This window comes from Puntigrus tetrazona, chromosome 6 (assembly GCF_018831695.1).
Source record: "Puntigrus tetrazona isolate hp1 chromosome 6, ASM1883169v1, whole genome shotgun sequence".
In the NCBI taxonomy this organism is placed as follows: Eukaryota; Metazoa; Chordata; class Actinopteri; order Cypriniformes; family Cyprinidae; genus Puntigrus; species Puntigrus tetrazona.
In genome coordinates, this window is record NC_056704.1 from 5,035,427 (window position 1) to 5,057,980 (window position 22,554).

General features: G+C 36.8%; 1 protein-coding gene across 6 annotated transcripts in view; it reads right to left on the reverse strand.

Moving 5' to 3' along the window:
- Window positions 1-22,554, reverse strand: part of gulp1b (GULP PTB domain containing engulfment adaptor 1b) — a 41,126-nt gene that overhangs the window by 1,473 nt on the left and 17,099 nt on the right. Inside the window, exons 2-12 of one of the 6 annotated variants that reach the window (XM_043242284.1) lie at window positions 17,797-17,880; window positions 12,279-12,340; window positions 11,744-11,815; window positions 10,573-10,671; window positions 8,061-8,198; window positions 7,847-7,963; window positions 6,000-6,086; window positions 5,565-5,750; window positions 3,683-3,818; window positions 3,242-3,336; window positions 518-528 (exon numbers count right to left, since the gene is read on the reverse strand). In XM_043242284.1, the coding sequence (XP_043098219.1) occupies window positions 518-528; window positions 3,242-3,336; window positions 3,683-3,818; window positions 5,565-5,750; window positions 6,000-6,086; window positions 7,847-7,963; window positions 8,061-8,198; window positions 10,573-10,671; window positions 11,744-11,815; window positions 12,279-12,340; window positions 17,797-17,880 (1,087 nt within the window). Of the gene's footprint in view, window positions 1-517; window positions 529-3,241; window positions 3,337-3,682; window positions 3,819-5,564; window positions 5,751-5,990; window positions 6,087-7,846; window positions 7,964-8,060; window positions 8,199-10,572; window positions 10,672-11,743; window positions 11,816-12,278; window positions 12,341-17,796; window positions 17,881-22,554 lie in introns of all 6 variants that reach the window. The other 5 variants (XM_043242288.1, XM_043242283.1, XM_043242287.1 and 2 more) reach the window with 5 other exon arrangements.

Genomic DNA, 22,554 nt, shown 5'->3' on the forward strand with positions numbered 1-22,554 from the left:
CAAAAGAAAGAGTCTGAATCTAATAATTAGACTCTGAATCATTGAAACGAGTCGTTTTTAAAATGAATCCCTAGCAATTTCATGCAGATGTCAGCATGAAACATTAGCATATTGCCTGTTCACTTGTTGGTCTTTGAGTTAGTCTGAATGAAAATGCTAATTCTTTCTTTGCCACTAGGAGTAGTGAAAGCCCACAAACACTGCTTTAAATGAAATCGACCAATCAACATGAAGGTTTGGAAAAATTAAAAATTGAATTGTTTGGGAGTTGTTGAACAAATAATGTAAAAATAAATGCACATTATAAGAAAATCAATGTGTTTTTTGATCTCAACTTGTTTGGGACTTCCAAAACCAAAATATGAACCTTTCATAACCCATAATAGGGGCACTGCAATAAAAACCAAAAAACAGACATAAAGTCATGCTTGTAAATCAAAGTGTAGTCTATATCTTGTAAAACCATATCAAAACACCAGACCACTGTGAAGTGAATCACAAATGAACATGTACAAACCATCTCTGCCGCTGAGAGTTTGGGGGTGGCATTCAGGGTGAAAGGAGAGATGAAGATAATTGAATTATTCAGGATTACAGGGTTTACAGACACAGAAGTGCAAATGACACTGAGTCTAATAATCTCATAACATGTACAATGTCCTCAGTAACGAAAACTTCCATAATCCTCTGGATTATTAAAATCGAAATTTAAAAACAGTCTCTAATACAGTCGGGTGAATGCTGCCAGCCAAATACTGCGTACTTTGATCTAATAATATTTCTGCCAATCATGTTGGCTGCTTCTGCTGTTTGTATGTTTATGACACATTAATGACAGCTTTTCTTTCTGTCATAATCTTACTTCAAAGCATGTGAGCAACAGGTTCTAAGTTATTTACACTCTCGACTTAACATTCAAATTTGCACCCTGCATCAAAGCCAAAATTAAAACTTTATGATACATGCGCAAGTACGTGGTACAGTTATAATGAAGATTGTGCTTTAATCCTATGATGTTTAGTACTTGCAAGGTGTCACAAAAGTAAAACAGCTTTAACAGAAAAAAAATAGGGATACATAATATATTATTACCATTTAGATCAGGGATCCTTGAATCTTGCCCTGGAGATCCAATGCACTGCAGAATTTAGCTTTAAGCTTAATCAAACACTCCTGAGCATGCTAATCAGTGTCTCCAGGATTATTAGAAAATCACAGGTATTTGAGTTTTATCAGGGTTGAAGAACTCCAGGGCAAGATTTGAAGAACGTCTCGGTTATGTACATAACCCTCTTTCCCAGCTGGAGGGAACAGAGATGTTATGTCGTGACGACAGACTTTGGTTTTGCTTGGAGCCCTGATTAGCTCTGATTAAGAGAAATTTCCAATTAAATTTGGCAAGTGGTTAGCTAATCCTGAGCCCCTTCCCATCACGCGGTTATAAACAGGTGTAACCACTCATTAGATTTGCTGAGGAGCTGAAACAGTGTCTCAGCTCTCAGCGATGCTTCGAGCTTGTCTCAAGGGGACATAACGCGGGTTACGTACGTAACCAAGATGTTCACTGTCTGTCAGTCATTACGAGTTATGTTGTGATGACAGAGTGGGGTCCAATGGAACTCCACAACCTGAACCCATTACTACCTGATAGCACTGCAAAAGTTGGCAAGAGACACATGTCAGACTAGTGCCCAGGGACCAGAGGTGAGTACATGACTATTGAACAAGGCTACCTGCTGTTCCTCTACCAGAAGGACTTCCAACCTGCCAGGAGTGTGCTAACCTCTTCCATTTGCTGTACAGGTGGCAGAACAATGGGGAAGTGGCCTTCCTAAGAAGGTCGCTACGGAGACCACATTCTGACTATAGGGGTGGGTAACATGTGGAAACTGGTATGTACTGACCTCAGGATGGGGCAGTAAGCATACGACTTATCTCTGTGGCAGGTACTATCCCAGGGAAGAGAGGAACAACTGCACCTGCACCTTAGGGATCTTCTCTGCAAGAATATCAGTTTACGAACAGACTCCTTTTAGAGTACAAGCTTGCCTAGGAGGTCCTTCCTCAGAGGTATGTGCCAGCGAGGGGCTGTCGTGAGGAGACTGAGTTCGAAAAATCATGTCCAGGTGGGCCAGTATGGCTCAACCAACAGGACTTGTTCCTCGTCTTTCCTGACCTTGCACAGAGTCTGTGCAAGCAGGCTCACTGGGGGGGAATGCATACTTGCGTAGAACCCGAGGCCAGCTGTTTGCCAGCGAGTCTGTGCCGAGGGAACCAATCATATAACCTGGGCTCAGGGCCTGGCTCGGTGGAAGCCACAGCACCCGAAGGCCAAGGTTCCTCCGCATCATCCTCCCTGGCTGACAATAGCCCAACACCTGATACTGCAGTCAACATCTGGTCCTGTCTCTGTGCACCAACAGATACGAGAGGACCGCCATGAGACGCCCCCCTCCGAATCACTCACCAACCAGACGGGACAAGCTCTGTGGGAGGAGTGAGTGCTCCGTGGGGTTGAAACGGGCAGAGCGGCAGTCTCCATACCCCGCAGATTCCCCAATCTGTCAGCCAATGATCCTCTGCTTGCCGCACAAAAACCAGGCTGAGAACAGAAGGTGTTGGTCCAACCTGAAGGCTAGAGAGGTCGGATTATAGCACTGTGAGGGCCATGGTCTCGCAATGAGGCCTTGCCCCTCAACACCCCAAAAGCGTCCTTCAGCATGGTGGACCCCCAGACACTGAAGACAGCGATCGTGGTCCGCCATTCGCAGACAGATAATGACCTTAAAAAAGATGCAAAACCGCCACCCAGTAATTGCTCTTTTAGGTGGGACACCCAGGAAAATTGCTGAAATGCAGGAATACCAGTGACCGTGTCGCCGATGCCACCCAATACAGCTTCTGTTTTCAGTTTCTCCTCTTTCTAGTAGCACTTCAGAGCTAGTAGTCATGAAGACTGTCAAACGAGTGGTTACACCTGTTACCTATTTATACCTGTTTGACGGAGAGGGGCTCAGGATTAGTTAACCACTTGCCAAATTTTTTTTTATCAGAGCTAATCAGGACTCCAAGAAAGACCCCAGTCTGTCGTCACGACATACCTAGTAGTGACTGACAGACAGGGAACCCTGATATAGATTATCTGTCAGTATTTTTAGTCATCACACTGAACACTGATTTCAATAATGTTGCATATCTAAATGAAAGTTAAAAAAATGCATGAGAGGCTAAACATGCTCACCTGCATCTCATCCAGTTTGGACTGAATATCTGGGGTGAAGACAGCAGGTCCACAAATGAATGGATCAAACGGTTCTGCTCCAAACAGGTCTATATCTACAGCAGAACCAGAAAAACAAGTAAATCATCTGTCATTTAGCAGACACTTACATTAAATGTGCAATAGCTCACGATCACCCCTTGCAACTCAAAATTCATAAAAAATGTATATACAAACATAAATTAATGTATACATACAAAAAAAATCTATCAGTGAAATTCTCAACTGCATACTAACGAATGTCTCCATTCAACATCTATACTCTGGTTTCATTTGTTTTCAACTCCAATGGACCCTTTTATGGAGAAGCATATTACATTAGCAATTATGGATTTTGCCTTCAGGGGCTTGAAAATGTAACACATTCATCTAAGTGAGACAGCAGAATTAAAGAGCCCCTACCTCTGTCTTTTTTTGAAGGCAGGTACGGAGATGAGATGCCGTTACAGTTCAGTCGTCTTGTTATTGGAGATTCGGGGGTGAATGGAACCATATCAAATATGTCGGTAGAGGGCGCTCTAGCTTGTATGCTCCCAGCCTAATAATGTGAATATAAGAGTATAATGGGTTAAACATGTATAAACTACATTTTATCACAATGATTTTCTTTCTTTTTATTTTTAGTAAGAACAAGCTTGAAACAGTGGTTCTCAAAAGTGTGGAGACTTCCCTAGCTATAGAATCTTGTTAACATTCACAATTTAAATTTACTGCACTCATTCTTAAAAAAATAAAGTAGTAACGCATAGAAGAACCATTTCTGGTTCCCAGAAGAGCTTCTAGAGCATCTAAAGACGCATTTTTTAAACTATAAAGAACATTTTCTGCATTTGAAAGATTCTATGAATGTGCAAGGTTCTTCATACAATCACTGATGCCAATTAATGACCTTTATTTATAAGTGTGTTGATGAGAGAAACAAATGAGATTTGTGGTAGTCTCTTTTGCTCTTAAAAGGATAGTTCACCCATCCTCATTTCCTTAAGTTGTTCCAATCCTTTCCAACAGAAGAGTTTTTTCCATTGAGCACAACAGAAGATATTTGAAAAATTTTGTTAAGCAAAAAGGATTTTGATGGTAGCCAGCATTTAAAGTAAAGGGAAAAATGCTATATAAGTCAATGGCTAATGTCAACTGTTTGGTTAACAATATTTATCTGCATATTTTTTTTTTTTTTTGGTCGACAGGAGAAAAAAACTTGTATATGTTTAGAACAAGTAGAGATTGAGTAAATGACAGAACTTTCATTTTTGGGTGAATGTATGACATACACCGAATTGCAATTATAAAAAAACAACATTATCCCAATTATGACAGAATTAACTGGATTTTTAACTTGAAATGAACTTGGAACAAGAATAATGCACATCATATGGGCTATTGCTTTAATTTTATGTGCTTTTAAGAGCTTGATCGCAATCTTTTAAATTAGGCAATTAAAAATAACTTTTTTAAAGTATTATTTTAGCCCAACTGTTCCTTTTATATTGCACCTGCAAAGCAGCATTAATTAAAATATGTATAAAGTACATTTAATAATTCTTTGCAACACAGAAATTAACAGAAAAATACAATAAAATCTTACAACCACACTTAATTTTAAGGTCTAATTCTTGGCCATAAACCATTAACTACAACTTTTGCCTCAATACACTACTAATTATCTGCTTATTTACATTTAGCAAAATAGTTGTTAAATTCATATACTGGTACGGATTAGGGATGCAGAATATGGTCATGCAGAATATGTGCTTTATAAGCACTAACAAACAGCTAACGTGTTAATAACAGGCATACTAATGCCTGGTTGGTTTCTATACTAAGGCGTTCCCAAAGTTACAAACAAACACTTTTTTGTCATTCAAAACTATTTTTTGTCAGTAAAGACATAAATCCAAACTTCTAATATCATAAGAAGTTTCTGTAGCTGTAGCTTACTTCTTTAATCACATTAATAAATGCACATTTTTGTACATAATATGGCATGGGGATGCCAATATTTTTGACTATCAAAAGGAGGTGTCACCAAAAAATTCAAGAACCACTACATAGACTATACAGCCATGGCTTGTTCTGAACAGAGCTAAATGGTTTCAGAAGACTAAATACAATAATATATTGGATGAATCATATCATGAATAATTTTATGATGCTTTTTGTTCTCATATTTTGTCCTAAGTGCATTCTGGACATTGTGCAAAATAACTATCCCTTGTTTGAAAATCTGTAACTGAATCACAAGCAAAAGTGCACGGTGTAATTTTTCTGCGTACGAGACATTTACACGAGGTCGTGGCACGATGTAACCACTTGTGGGCTGTGAGTGGGTGGGTTTAGCAGGAGGTGGGGTGAGCAAGCTTGCTGATTGGCTGGAATCGGGTGAGCTGACAGGCGTGAGAGTGACAGAGGAGATCTCTAGGCTGGACAGTGATGTGACATCATCACCGCACCAGGACAAGGCAGACGGCTTCTGCAAAATGTACGGCTCATTAGAGACATTAACATGCAGGTGCTGAAAAAGGGCACTGGGGGGTTGGGGAGAGAGACAGAGAGAAAAGATAGATTGGAATGGAGGAAAAGGGAAAAACAAATGACGGGGTAGATAGAAGAGAAAAACAAACACATTCTGATGAACCCGAAAGAGAAACAGAATAATTGAGATTGGCAGGAAAGAGCAGCATCCAACTGGAATGATAAGCGAGTCTCATACTGAACATACTGGCGAGCAGCGAGGATCCATCAGCTGATCCTCCAGCTCCTTAAGCTTCTTCTTCAGTTTTGAGTTCTCCATCTCCAAATCCTGGATCTGCAATTAACATAAGCACATTGCACAAAAAGATTCACATTTTCATTTGTCAATCACATGAAAACATTCTACATAAGTCTTTGGGATACGGGACGCCCCCGCAGCCTGCTCACGGGATTATGAGCCAGTCAAATTCTAGTTACATTTGCCTATCTATACTCGTATTTACACTTCAAAGGAAGCTGAGTTTTTAAGCGGCATACAGTATAAATTATGAAAAGGAGCATTTATGCAGACATTGTAATGCGGCGTACAGTAAATGTATTTACACTGGAATCAGAATTGGGAGAGAGCTAAATCTCTGAATCTTCTGCACAGCTGTCAAAAAGTGAAGGATTGTGTTTGTTTCATTTGGGTTGACCGTCTTATTTATCATAAAAAGAAAAGATATGGGCCTTTCACAGATCGACATTAGCAACGTTTATAGCACACAAGACTCAAACTTGTCATATAAAAAAGCTATTTATTGACAACAAACCAAATAATAAGTGCTTCCTCCCTTTCAAAACCCTTGTGTGCACCAGTCTACAAAAAGTTTGCTCCATATATCTCCCCAAGCACCGTAACATCTATATTTTTTGTTTTCCCCTATTCTATACAAATCATTTAAAAACAACTGCAAGCTTTCCTCCATGTTGTTGTTTGTTGACATGTTTCAAGAGTCAACTCAAAACTGATGGGTATTTCTTCAACTTCAGGCACTTTTATGTCTCAGGGGTCGATTATTATAAAAACTAACAGCTTTTAACTTAAAGATGATGTTAAAACAGTCTTGAAACTTTTTAGAGAAAAACTTTGCTTCATCATTTACTCTTGCCGCTTTTTAAACAACATTTGTGTATATATTATATAATTGTACCCGTGTCCAAGACTCACACTCTAACTTAAACTATTAAAATCCATAATTCAGAAAATAATTAAAAAAACACGCTCATAATTTCAGTATTAAAAAGACTCACAATTGTAATCAGACAAAAATATAGCCTCTTACGAAGTGTACTTGGTTACCAGAGACAGCATGCTTAAGATTAAATAATATATGAAGAAAACAGAACATCAAGGTAAATATTTATAGTATAAATTAAGAGAAATTATGCAAAAGGTTTGAAAATATATAATTGCGTATTCATGATACAGACTGCATAATTCTTGCTGTGAAAACCTTAGCAATAAAAAAAGGTAACAATTTACAAAAAGGTTCATTAGTTAACATGAACTAAGGATGAACAATACTTCTATAGAATTTATTAATATCAGTTAATGTTCATTTTAGCATTTACTAAATCGTTATAAAATTTACAAGATGTGGTTGTTAGCATTAATAAATACACTGTAATTTAATTAACTAACATTAACAAAAAAGTATTAATACTGTAATAAATGTGTTGATCGTCGTTCGTTGATGTTAGTTAATACATTACTAATAAATAATAAATAAATAACCTCTCATTGTTACCCATAAAAAAATCTATTCCAGTACAATCATTCCACAGAATGCTGTTAAACATAAAATAAAACTGAGATGGAAGGAATTTTCATTGCCTTCAGATATAAATAAAAATATTATTCTCTATGAAACTTGTTGGACAAATGTAATAAATAGTCAAAAGTATTTTTGGTATGGGTTAAAGATAGCTATTTTCTAAAGTCCCACAGCACCAAAAGTGCCCATAGTTGAAGTATCTCAGGCATAAAAATGTATTCTGGGGTCATATCTACATCTTGAACACGTGAGCAATATTCCAAGAACATAATCTTACCCGTTTCTGAAGGTTTCCGATCTGTTTTCTTGTCTCTACATCTTTTCCACCAGACTCCAGGAACTTTTTGTAGGCGAGATCAAAAGCCTGCCCAATAGCGAGAGTGATCTCCTCCGCCTGGGTGAGATTTGCACACGCGGTTATCATTAAGCAAATCAGGTTTCTTGTGTACAGTACGCATCTTCTGTTAAATACTACAAGCGTTTTTACTTACACATTTTTCACTGTCAAACACATAACACAGGTGTTTCTTCGTCTCGGGTTCTGTGCAGATAAAGGTGAAGATTCTTTTATCTGTTTTGTCGTCGGCACAGAAGGACATTCTGTGAAGTTGGCAGTTATGCTGCATCTCCTGGAACAGGAAGAAGAGTTGAACTCAGATGAAAAGCTCACTGGTATGACTGACCTATTTTGAGGCAAAAAGCAACAAATCGAAAACAGCCTAGAGGAAAATTTTATTGCTCGGTGGTTTATATTTTTAAGTCTCTCAGGAGAAGGAAATGTGTTCTCATTTATGTTTCAACAATTACGTTTATTAACTTTTTTCAGATGTTTCTCCAAAATTAACGGGAAATAACTGATATAAATTTTATATGCATAAGAGATGCTTGTTTATATTGTTTAAAAAGAGGTAGGGATGGAGGAGCAAGAAATTATTTAATGCGATCTAAACAATTATGTTGTTTTAAAGGAATTATTCACCCCAAATTTTGATGTAGATGTGTTTGCTTCTTAAGCATAACAGATTTTGAGAAATGCAGCATTACATTTGTTTTCTGCGGTGAATGGGTGCCGTCGCAGTTTCATCCAGACATTGGTGTTTAACAAGTGTAAACAAATATGATCAGACATTTTGCAAGTGTAAACAAATATGTTGGTGGATTTTGATATGAGGGGACATCAGGTAACTATGCTTTAGATTCTCATATTTTGACCAGAAGCTATGGTTTAAAGTTAAAATCTCTCAATGAATTTATTACAAACATGCAGATTTTTACTTCACAAGATATTTACTTGACGTGGATTACTATTGATGTTTTTAATCAGCTGTTTGAGCTCTTATTCTGACGGCACCCATTCACTGCAGAGGACTCATTAGCGAGCAAATATAATGCCAAATTTCTCTAAATCTGTTCAGATGAAGAAACACATAATCTAACTTATCTACATATTGGATAGCCTAAAGGTTCTAAACTGTTCTTTTAATAAAGCTGAATTATAGATGTTTGCGATTGTATGTATAGCTGGATCACATGTGTTTTCTTTTGTGATATCACTGAAATGAAAAGCAGTAGACTGGTGCATTTGTTTTTCTGTAGTTCTGTGCAAAAGAACATTGGGTTGTTGCCTTAAGCCACTGATAACAGCCTCAACAAACTAACAGAATAGTACTTTCCAGCTCTGGACTCCCACCCATTTTATGCACACAAACAAAATGAAAACCCTGTTTGACAACTGATGCTAAATTGAGCACTTTCCACATCTGATGGGGATATACTGTATCACTCATCACCACCAGCAAAGCTTACGACTATATTAGCCGTTTACAGTTTTGTCAATAGACTAGTACATTTATTTCCACTCGGATGTGTGATCTATAAATTGGATTTCACGACAAAATGGCCCACTTCCAAAATCCATTCATTTTGTGAGATACACTTTACCAGAAATCACATTACTTCATACACAGCCCCAAAATCAACATCCAGTAAAATATATATTTACATGGACAAATGCAGTGTTCGAGTTCAATTGAAAATGAGGTCAATCAATTGTACAGTAAGTATTGAATGATGACCGAGACAGTATTTTGATGAGAAAGTGTTTGTTTCAGAGCTGATGTGATTCTGCTCGTCCTCTCACTCGTTCACACTGACGTGCATTAAAGCGTAAGTCTAAGGAGGGATAGTGCAATTGTAAATTCATTTAGTGTTTGAAATTTTTACCGTCTTTCCCCTTTGAGCATTAAATGCCCAGAAGCGATCCTGATGCCCAGAAGCGATCGCCCTTGGTTATTACAGTTTTTCTGTGAACGTGCAGATACTGCGATTCCACTTCACGTTACACATGACAGCAGAAATGATTTCTCCTGTGAGAAGATTCTGCTATTAAACAACCTGCCACTCTCCTTCAGAAACGGAAAACAGGCATTTTGTTTTTGTAATGTATTCTTAAAGACGTATCTTAGATACTTAACCAAAAGTATATTTGTTTCCCACGATATTAATTTAGCAGCTATTAATCAAAGGTTAATTTATTATTAACATTACCAAAAAAAAAAACGTATTTGGAACATCTGAGAGATCTCATTTATTTCACTACTCTTCACAAACATTAGCTCTCTGCTCCGATCCTGACAGAGCTGTTTTGTTTTGAACAAACACTTCGAATTGCATTTATCAAGTGCTAATTGCTTGGCTTAGTTGCTGAATTAGTCAAATTATTTTAGTATTGGAATGAAATAATTCTGTCAGTTGTGTTAACGGCACTTAATTGGCATGACATTAAACAGTAAATGTTTGAAAGATAAGAGAGCACATTTAATTTTCTGCTAAATTGCATTTCGTTGTTCTGTCGGAGCAGGTGTGAGGATGGCAGTGGGGTAGTTCATGAGCCGGAATAAATTACTGACTTTTTTGAAAGTCTAAATTAAGGTTGCCGTGCATGAAATCACATCAGCTATGTGAACTGAACATTAGATGATTTTTATATTTAAGAAAACCTACCTTGGTTTTAGGGTCCAATATCTTTACGCCATATATAGAGATCTGAAGCTCCACTTTAGGAGTTTTCTGCCCCTCTGACTTCTTGATGTGCCTTTGAAACTAAGGAAGCAGAAGTGAATCAGCACAAGTTGAGCAAATACATACTATCAAGGGAAAAGCAGACAGAGCCGGAGGTGTTCACACTTTTTTTAAAGGCTGCTGGAGAGCAGTAGAGCATCAGGTGAATGTCTCTAGAGCAATGCACTGACCTGCAGAGAGTCCAAGCTGGACATAAATTGTGCAAAAAAAATATTGCCCAGGAAAAGGACATTTTTATTGTGCCTTTAATCTGTCCCTTAAAATTCCTACCATGTATGAGTCACAGCTTTATTTTAGTTTCGAAACGATATTTGCATTCTGAAGGAAATGTGAGTTTGCCAGTGTTAGGGTGGAACTGCAAAGTTGTTCACCAGCCCAAAAAAAGCTACCTGGTCTCATGGCATAAAAGTGCACTTTAAATACCAGGACCATATACTTAATCTAAATAAAGGAGGATAGTGCATAAACATGAATGCATAGTGGTCCCTGGTCCCTCATTCAGTGTAAGTCAACACAACTTAAGATATTTTTGATTAAATCTGAGAGCTTTTTTTCGACGTTCAAGGTCCAGAAACGTACCAATAAACTAAACTAAAAAAACTAATATAACATGGTAGGATCCTTGCTGTCTATGGAGGTTCACAAAGCTCTTGGATTTCGTCAAGTTTTCAATGATTTGTGTTCATTTGTGTGTTAAAGGGGTGTGGAATGGCACGAGTTTTATTTTTGAGTGAACTATACCTTCAATGACTGAAAACAAATGGTCACATAAAATATAATGTTAAATTACAGAATATTTATTTATAATAACTAGACACGAATAAATCAATATTCAATCATTAATACATTTTTAGGAATTTAATAATGATATAAATGATTGTTTCCCCTACCAGCTTTTGCCTTGTGTTATCTGCCACTCACATAAAACTGAAATGCAACTTGAGCCTGTTATATGAACTTTGAAAGTAAATTTGGCCTTTTAAAATGTCTGTATATTTACATTTAATTATCACAGCAGTTTCTGCCCCATAAAAAGCCGAGAAGAACCATGAGCGCGGTTTATAGCCCATAAAAGTGTTTGTGACCACACTACCTTCAGCTTCCTGACGGCCACGCGGACCATGTCTGTCCCTTTGGGCTGCTCCACCTCTGTGATTCCCAAGAACTACACGATCACACAGACACAAACCACAAAGCTTTAAATAAAACATTAGTTAAGTAATATATCAGTACAATGTATTTTATGTGTAACGGCGACTGAGCTGATAAGCATAGGTGTGTATATCATATTGTAATGGTGGCCGGTGATAAAAACCGATGAAGGTCAGAGAAGGGGAGTTCAGTGAGCTCGCGAACACTGCCTCCACACACACACACACACTCACATACACACACACACACTCTCAAGTGCATTTAGTACAATTTTAAACATCACTACATCCATCATAGCAACGGATTCAGTGAAGCAGGCTATCTCTCACACATTTACGCACACACATCTCACGTCCCAAAGTCAAAGAAATGGTGTACACTGTGGTATAAGTGCATATGTCCCCCCACTGCGTAATAAATATAGTAGAAGCAGAGAGAACCACAGGAACCAATAAAAAATAGGTCTCAAACTCTACCTTTGCATTATACACAACATGACTTCTCACCAAGGCTTCGGGTGTGTGCATGCTGGGTTTATCTGGATCCAAAAAAAGAGAGAAAAAGGAATAATTTAAGATTAATAGCATGTGACTGACATTTTCAATCAGTCAATTAATCAATTTACAATTACAGTTACTGAACTACAAATTGCCTAAACATGTCACAATTTAATGCTGGCTTTGTATTTATATTTAATAATGTTTAATATGCACCGCTCCGTGTGATTAAGTCTTTTCTGTGTTGCATTGCTGTGCAAATATGAACGATGTCCCAAACTTTTTAATACACTGTGGAGGCAGCATAAATGCACTGTAGTTACACAGGAATCGCAATCACAGGAAACTTTAAAGTTGATTATTGATTCTCCTGCATAGTCGACATGGCATCTTTACCTCAGAGACTCCTTAAAATCACTCAGCATCAACATAGGTCTCATAGGTCCTCCTCCTCTATACTTTAAACAATATAACAGCAAGCTGTATATTGTGAGGATGATAACACTGTCACGCATTGCTTAAGACCACAGTAAAGTACAGCGTAAATAAATTAAACTGATTAGTCTTGATTGTATTTATCCTGTTGTTGTTGCATGTGTTGTCACTTTCAATTACTTTCCACATGGCAATTAATCAGAACTCATCTTTTAATTAAATGTGTTCTTGTGGTTGTGTTAAATGTTGAGGTCCGTGCACATCTCATTTAATTAGTCCAGGGAGTTCAGGGACCCTCTGCGAGTGCAATTGCAGACTAGGGGGTCCACACACAGAATAGCTTGGAACAAAAATTGTGTTATTACATAAATTATTACATATTAATCAATCTAAACATTTGTTGGAAATCATGTGTAATGGTATCTGTTTTTTTTTTATTGTTTGTTTTTCAGTTCGGCATGCATACCAAATGAATGCAGTGCTGTTTTATTGACTGCACACGTAGATATTTGCTGTCTGCTTAACTCTGTTTGAAACTCAAGAGTTTCCCCCTTCTATATCAGTATACTTTAATGTTGCTGACGTTTTGGAAAAAAAAAAGAGCTCAAAAGTGCATAACCCATTTGTCCTAAAAATGAGTGCCTTATATTAAGCTATTCAAATTACTGTAACCCATAAGCCTACAATTTAAAGCCTATTGCCCTCTCGTCAGAAGTGTTTCGGTTTAATGCCTTTCAGACCTGATTACCTCAGCACATAACTTTTATGGTTTATTTTTATATTCTTGTCTGTAAATGTTGCATAAAGGCTCATCCTGACAGAAAGCGTTTCTCTTGAAAACTTCACAAGCTTCAGTGAAGGAGTGCTGGTGTGCAAACGCTAGCATGGTATTGTAGGAGAGCAAAAACTGTGACTAAATATACATTTTATTAAAATATTTTGCATCTAAAAGTGGAAGCATGTCAGATCTTTTTCCTCATTTAATTCATATTAAAATAATTTAATTAAAAGGAAATCATAACATGGATCAATGTCATTAGAAGTCAGTTGATTAGAGTGGTGAAACACTCATGGAAGCTAGTTTGGACCAGAAAATTAAATAATGTGATTTGGTATAGTTTTGTCATGTTTTGCTGTCACATGTCTTCGCAAGCTATAAGCCGCTTATTTATTACAGATTCCTTGAGGGGGCCCTCTTGGCACTTCGGGGACCTCTGTGAATGTCTATACTACTTTCAGGGCAGGACGACCCTGATCAGACAGCAGCATTTCTTTCCTAGCGGGCTGACTGACATGCTGTGCTTTACACGCTGTGTAGGTGTTGATGAAGAGATTCTCATTGTTCGTTTTTCCCCCCTTGCGCTGGGGGTGAAATTGTGGGCTGATGAATTGGGAAAAGGAGACCTCTGTGGTCAGTGCGCGCTGCAGTGATGTAGACCTGACTCAGCAGGGCACGGCTTTAAAAAAATGGAGAGAAACTGAAAAAAACAGTGGGAGAGAAAGAGAGAGACAGAATGAAAGATTAAGGGACGGAGAAGGAGACCAAGAGAGGCAGCGAGTAAGAGAAATGGCCCTTGGAGTATAAGAACTGCGATGCTGACAAAAAACAATAATATAATGAAACTGACAAGCCGTTCAATCCTGTGCCAAAGAGGAGACAGCTCTCTCACTGTTTATTTGACAACTTTATAACACGGGCTTTTCAGCATTCACCGCCACGCAGGTGTACACACACACACACACACACACACACACACACACACACTTTAATCAGCTGAAGTCTCCTACTGCGCACCAATTAATGGCCGACACAGAGAGGACGAGCGCTCAGATATTCCCCGCTGCAGTAATGTCATGAGGACACTGGGAAAAACTCAACTGGTTATAGTTTGGGTGGCACAGATATCTTTAAACAAAACTACATTTCAACAGTTTTCCAAGAAAATGGAAAAGACTGGAGGCGGCTCATTCAAAACAATGCAGATTCGGCCACATAAAACAGCTTCAAATGAGAAATATGATTATATACCCGATGTTACTGCCCAACATGATCTCATGATAACTAGTATGCATTTTAAGTAAAATGTTGTTCTATAAAACATACATTTACTTAAGTTATTACAGGCACTATGACGTATAAAACTGACTTATTTTTAGCATCTAAACGTAAAAATACATATTTTCAGCATTTAAGTTACGCACTAAACATATTGACTACACCTAAAAATGGACCCTAATGAATATTGAAATCGTGGCAATATTTTATTATTTAGGTTGTTTTTTAGTCGTTATATCAATTAACTTGTTTGCAACTGCATTATTAAACTGTTTACTTAATTATAATTTTAAAACTAGAAATATTTTTGTTACAAAAACCCATCGATCTGCTTCAGAGGGCATGTGATAACCCCCTGAAGGTATACGAAGGCTTTTAATACAGGTTAATTGGTAACCCTTTAGAATACTTTTTCTTACTTACTGCATAACTAATAAGGATTTATTTATTAACACTTAACTCACTACTAAATTACTAAGAAAAATGTGTTAACTAATCATTATGTAATACAATTTTATGATTGTGTCAAGTAACAGTTAGCTAATCAATAACTAATGCACCTCTTGAAGAACTACTATTAATAAACAGTAGTGAATTAAGTACTAACAAATAATTACCCGTTAGTTCTTGAATAATTCCTTATTATTTATACAGTAAGTAAGAATCAGTATTCTTAAAGGATCTTTAATTTGGCAATTAGACTACACTAGTCATGCTATATATTCAGAATGTAGAGGTGTTGCTTAGTAGGAGTTCATTAATAGAACTGAAATCATGAAAAACATTCAAGGAAAAAAAAATTCTCGGATCCCCCAGAGGACCACATTATAGCAAAAGACATAATCAGGGAAGAGAACACTCTGACTATTGGACTTTAACCAGATGCAAAAACCATTGTACAGCAAAAAACTACAGTACAACTTTCGCACTCCTATTAGGAGAACACTCCAAGTTCAGAAAATATGAGTCTCTATTTTAGAGAAAACTGCTGAGGCATGCGACCTTCAAAATTAATAACAGCAATCTACTAGGTCATTGCAATATTTTTAAATACTAAAGCAAGTGAGTGAAACCACAACAGTGCAATTAACAGATTCATGTAGCTAATTGGTCTTTGAACTCAAAAATAATAAATGTGGTGCAATGTAGGCAGGTCCATTTTTAGCTTTACCCTTTGCTTTTCCCTATACCTCACTGAGTTATGAAAAGGTTACTGCACCGCAGGACATCTCTGTCCAGAGCTCAGGACTAAAGGTCATTTTGTAACGCTCCCACCGATTAGCTGTCAGTTTAAACACAAATAATAATAAAGGCTAAGCTTTCAAAACATCTGGTCAAATGCAAAAGCCTGAATGAGGTCACTAAATGCACATTAAATTAGATGTTAAAATATAACCTGTTGCCAGTGTTATTACCCTGCCAGGCTTATTTATATTGTTAACATTATTTTAAATTCAACCTTTAACTAAAGAACTTAGCTTTTTCTGCTAAATAAAGGTCATCCTTAGAGTAGCAAAAAACAGCCTGTTCCACGAAGTTAGCTTCTAATGGTCAGCCATGTCTGATTTGAGAATTTTAGAGGGTTTCTGGTTAACCATGGAGATTTATAGCAGTTTAAAACAGCTAGGCTTCTGTGAGGGCTCATAGATGAGTTTAGGTTATATTATAAACATTGATTTACATAGATCTACATCAATTTACATACAAAGCCTACATACAAAAATCATACTATTTTTTTATTTTTAATCTTATTTATAAAGGTATAGATTTCCTAATTCCCATTCAGAAACCACTGATTCAGTTAAATTCTAATTTGATTTGATACATTTTCGGAATATTTGTTAGAATCGGAATATCATACCATTTAAGAACGCACTCCAGCGCATTCTGGGTTAATTTTTACAATTCTCTTTAGGTTTGCAATATTAAAACACATTTTGTTCTGTAGCATTTTGACTTAACTACAGTGCACTTGTTCATTTAAACCTGGATAAATTCTTTAACAGTTCCTGATTACTTATGTAATGCGTATCATGAATCATTCAAACTTATACAGTATTTCTACGTATGCTTAAAATCTTTAAAATTCCTTTTGAACCTTTGTGTTTAACACTGTGCATTCAGCAGAACTGTTTACACACAGTAAACTGTCCCTCAGTGACTATAAAGGTCAATGAATGTGAGGTCTCACATAATTTCTAGTTCGTTAAGCAGCATTATCGTCTTCTGAAAAAGAGAATCGTGTGCAAGAGTGTCTGTTTGGACTTAATGATAATTTCAGGCAATGAGCGAATCCCAATTGAGAGCTATGAAATATTCAAAGCAACCTACTACTGCAGTGTCTGTGGCTGGAGATAAACTCACCAAACGTGGTCTGTGACCACGCCAACAAGTCCAGAGGCTCCTCTGCCACTGCCATTAATAAAACATTAGCCCAGAAGGCACACTTTCTGTGGGTAGTAGCCTCACCTGTGTCACCTATGAATCCAGGTCTGTCTGTGGTGTTCAAATTAGGTAAAGTGTGTGTAGGGGAGGAGGTTTGGAGTTGGGAATGAAGTGAAGCAAAGGGTGCCAGGAATGAAGCTTTGAAAACCTTAAGTGTGCGTCCCATTTTAGCGAGCTTTAATGCAGGCCTGGAAGTCATTACTTCCCAAAGAAAATGTGTCGAAACTAAATTCTCTGAGGTTCTTCTAGGTGAAGTAGTTGTTTTTACAGGGAGCTAAAACCTCTAGATGTCCCTTATGATGCAGTAAAAAAAAAAAAAAAAAAAAAAAAAAAAAAAAAAAACCTAGTTAGCTGTCAAATGCAAAAACATTTTGCCAACATTTTCTTCAATGACTTTGGCTTCAGGTAAATTAAATGCAACTGAATTCTGTCACGAGTTTATATATAAACAGTCTGTAGCACAAGCAGACTGCACAAATGAACATTTGTCTTCATCAGTCAGTCAGACTTGTTGGTATATTGGCAGCTGACATTGCAGGAATATCAGCTCTATTCCCTTACCTTTTCTCCTGTTAAATGCCCTGTTCATTCTGCACAGCTTGAGAAGTGCTTGTAAGGTCAGGACGGACTCCAGCGAGAAGCCAACTGAAGAAAAGCACAGAGAAACAGTTTACTTATAGCTAAAAGAAATAGCTTACCCAAAAATTTCTATTCTGTCATCATTTACTCACTCTCAAGTAGTTCAAAACTTGTATGAATTTCTTTGTTCTGTCGAACACAAAAGATGATATTTTGAAAAAAGTTTGTAACCAGGCTGTTTTGGGTCACTATTGACTCCCATAGTATTTTTTTTTTCTTACTAAGTCAATGGTGACCCAAAATAGCCTTGTTACAAACTTTTTTCAAAATAAAATATCTTTCTTTGTGTTTGGCAGAACAAAGAAATTCATACAGGTTTGGAACTACTTAAGGGTGACTGAATTTTCATTTTTGGGTGAACTATTTCTTCAACTGTAGCTTGTTGTTTGTATCCGTAATGAAAGTCAATGGAGTGCACACTTTTACTGTAACAGCAGCTTTACACTGGAGAAGTACACACAAAAAGCCTAACAATTGACCCTTCGCAAAGACCAAAGTGCCAAAGTGCCAATAGACACCGGATGTCCAACGAATCATGGTGCTCTCATGGCACATATCACTTCTTCAAACAGTGAAAAATACATTGCACAGCACAGAGCAAACTCACATTAGATATAAAACAAAGTCTCACCTTTCAAATTTTGTAAGAAATTCAAACAATAAATGTTTTTGACAGATCACGCCTCATGATCATCTCCTCCAGTTTACTAGTTATAGCACAGAATAACATCAATGACCGTCAGGTATCTTGTTTCAAACAACAGACAGGCGTCAATACATAATATCTTTCAAGTTCAAGTCCACTGATGTTTGTTTGCCTGTCAATCAAACTCCCTGTGAAATGACCAATTTAAAAGTTAGTGGAAAACGCATTGCCGCTCAGTGACTACGGCAGAACTATGCCCTGTGGAGTTTGTAGATTCAATCCCAGGTAGGATGATCCAGCAAGTACTGGGTTACTGAGATTACAAACCTGCAATTTCCTTTGCACCCTTAAGCAAGACACTTAACCCCAGGGAGAGTTTGCTACAGCTAGAACCTCCTGCCAATTAGTGCAGTATATGTCACTTACACTTTGAGTGCTGGATGACAATCCTGTGCAAAGCTGACTAAAAATATTTTATTCCTGCTTAAAAGTACATCCCGGCATAGTTTGCTCAGAGTGTTGAAACAGGATTTCTGTGGTTCAGAATATAGCCACTCTTAGTCATATAGGTGACGTCAATTCCTACTTTTGCTGTGAAGTGCTCGCTTGATGTTGAGTCGATGAGTGAGATGACACACAAGTAAGAAGGATCAAAGCTTCAAAGCAACGTTGGAGGCTGAGGTTGTCAAAAGCGCAGAACCGAACACATTCAATATCAAAAAGGAAAATTCCTCAAGGCCGATCCTTTTGCATTAGAACAAATAGGAGACCACACACAACTGATGTAACATAATCTCACTGTGCAAAACATATAGTCTTTTTCTTGTAACCCCGTAACGTGCCATAGAAAAAAATAACATTTTCTAAAATGGAACAGTTTCTTGAATATATATATATATATATAAAATCACACACGCACACACCCACACACACATATATATTTGTGTGTGTGTTTGTGTGCATACTTTGCATGTCTTTTTTTTCAGTACCATTTTTAATAAAATCAGGCTTTTATGGCTAATAAATAAATAAACCTATATAAGTACACATATAAGTTGATTTTATTCAGATGTAAAAATAGATTGTTGTAAAAGCTGATATTTATATGGTCAAAAGTATGATGAAACTTTGACGGCTTTTAATGTAAATCAAAGTTAACGTAATAATAACGTAATTTTGAGTTGCTTAAGTGTATATCTTAAAATATACTAATATTTCCAAATACAAAATCAGTCTGTTTCACAGCATAATGACAGATCTACCATGACCTGAAAGGTTTTTTATATTTATACTAAACAAGTTGCAAAAATGTATATCAATCCCATAAAAGAAGGCATGTATTAGATCATGTACAACAGGTGTTTCCACAATCATCTAAAAATAATTGGGCAGATTTCTACGGCCTCTTAATTATCATATCTAAATTATCCTATCAAATATGATACAGAAGGCTTTATACGACTAAGGTTGAATATGGGAAAGACAACAATCGTCATTTTCAGTGGCATCTCTACTAAAAGGCATTCAGCATTTCAGTTGATTTGATTTGATGCAAAGCTTCTAGAGCTTTCTGATGGTTCTGTGCCACGTTTGGCTCGATCGCTCAATGACAGGAGCAGGAGTCAAGTGGCTTCTATGAAGCCCTGAACAACAGGGAAACACATCACTTCCTTTTATCAGAGTCAAAGCTTTGCTCTCTGTCTGAACTGCAGCGCAAAAGACCCTTAGCTCAAAATACTTCATCTTGCGCCAACACTTCAGCCCGTCAATCAAGAATCGTCCTCAGAGAAGGGATTGGAAGAATGAGAAAATATCGGAAATAGACTGTGTAGAAGAGAGTAGGCCAATTTGACAGCTTGCGTTCAGGAAAGTTGCTAAGCCCGAGTTTTCCTGCTTGAGGTGCAGCTTAATCTTTTACTTCTGACACTCTTCCATTTAGGGTGAATGTGAAAAAATGATGTGATCTTAGAAATTGAGGGGGTAAGAGCAACATGTTAAAAATATGCATGAAGTGATACATTAAAGAGGCCACTCATGCATTTATGGAAGGATTAGTTTAATGAGACACAAGGATTTATTACTCTTGACTGAGCATGACAGCCTGTGTCTTGAAATGGCACATAATCTCACAACTTTGACACGAGGCAGAAAGGACATGAAGCGTGGTGACCTCTGAGTTCAGAGGTTTAAAGGCAAATCATTGCTAGCTAACTCTAAAACTAGCTGCTGTGCATTTTACATGGATTTAAAGTAACAGTTCATCCAAAAATTAACATTTTTGGACATATTTCACTCACCTTGAAGCCATCCTAGGTGGATGTGACTTTCTTCTTTTAGACGAACGCATGAGTTTTAAAAAAATGTATTCCGGCTATTCCAAGCTTGGTGATGCTTGTGAATAGTGACCCTTATGAGCCACTGACAGACAGTCAGTGATTTACATTATACTAAAATTAGTAATATTTTAGTTACAAAACCCATCAATCTGCTTCAGAGGACACGTGAAAAACCTCCTGAAGGCATATAGGTTAGTTTTATGTCGCAGTACTAGCAAATACATCTGATTTACAAAGCTTCAAAATAATGGCCGCTATAGTATTACCAAGCTTGGAAGAACCAGGATACATTTTTTTAAAAACTCTGACTGTGTTAGTCTGAAAGAAGAAAGTCATATACACCTAGGATGCCACATATTGATGCCAAGACATAATGGCACATACTTATTTCCATCATAAATGTAATGCAAAAGTTCAAGTGAATGTGTAAAGGTGAACGAAATAAGATTTAAATGTTTGTTAGGGAAGAAAACATAAATAAACAGACCAATCCAGATCATAAACACCAGTTCAGTGATGTAGTAAGGCAACATTCAAATCAGAACTAAACCATACCGGAGTTTCCATGAACATAAACTCAGAACCTGTTTTATATTTTACATACATTTTATATTAACTTGTAAGATATATCTCTAAATCAGACGTGTCTTGCTCCTGGGGTGGTTTGGCTAAAGCCCTAATTTAACACACACCTGAATCAGCTAATCAAGGTCTTCAGGCAGAGCCCCTTTAAAGCAAACCTCCAAGGTTAGCAAAAAAATAAAAAAGTCATATCACCGCAGTGCACCCCTGGTGAGGAGATGAGGATTTTAGAGTCATTTTTGATCATATCAAATTTGGACACACTTGATTAAATCAATCATTGTTGAGATCCAAAAACTCTAGCAGATATGCAGACATGAGAGAGAAATTTGTCTTCTTACAAGAGACAATCCTGAGAAACAGGACACATTGCTGTAAGCTATTAAAAAGAGTTCAACTTTAATGTTAATTTCTGATTAAAACATGGAATTTTGTGTATGTTGCTATCTACATCAAATAAAAATATCAATGCATAAAAACATTAATGCAATATAAATGTAATTTAATTAAAAAAAAAACTTTTCTTTAAAATAAATAGAACTTTAAACAAGCATTCTGGAAAACAGTGATTTTATTTTAATTTGAATTATAAGTTCAAAATAAAACGTGCATTGGTGAGCCATTCACAATAAAATAAGATGCATTTTGTATAATAAATTGGGTGAATTTTGCGTTTATGCCATGTTAAGCCATGTTTGAAAAGCCATGAGCCTACAAAAACAATGGAACTTATTCACCATTAAAGATTATTAAGTCCATTCACGTTATTTTTAGCAGGTGTACCAGACTAACAAAAGAGATGTATAAAATAGTTCAGGAGAAACCCATTTCTTCAGCCAAGGAGAATTAACATTCTATACAAGACCTTACCACCGAAGCCTATTAAAATGAACTTTTACATCAGACATAATGAATGTTACGCTAGCTTTTTGACAAATTAGAAATATGTGTTATCAATGAAGGATAGGGCTTTAAGATGATTTTATATATTTAAATAAAAAACATTCTGACAAATGTAAAGTAATGGGTCTAATTATATTTCTTATGCAGAGACAGCTCAGTGGCCTGAAAGTGAAAAACACTCTTGACAATGTCATTTAAAGTTGAGGTGTGAAA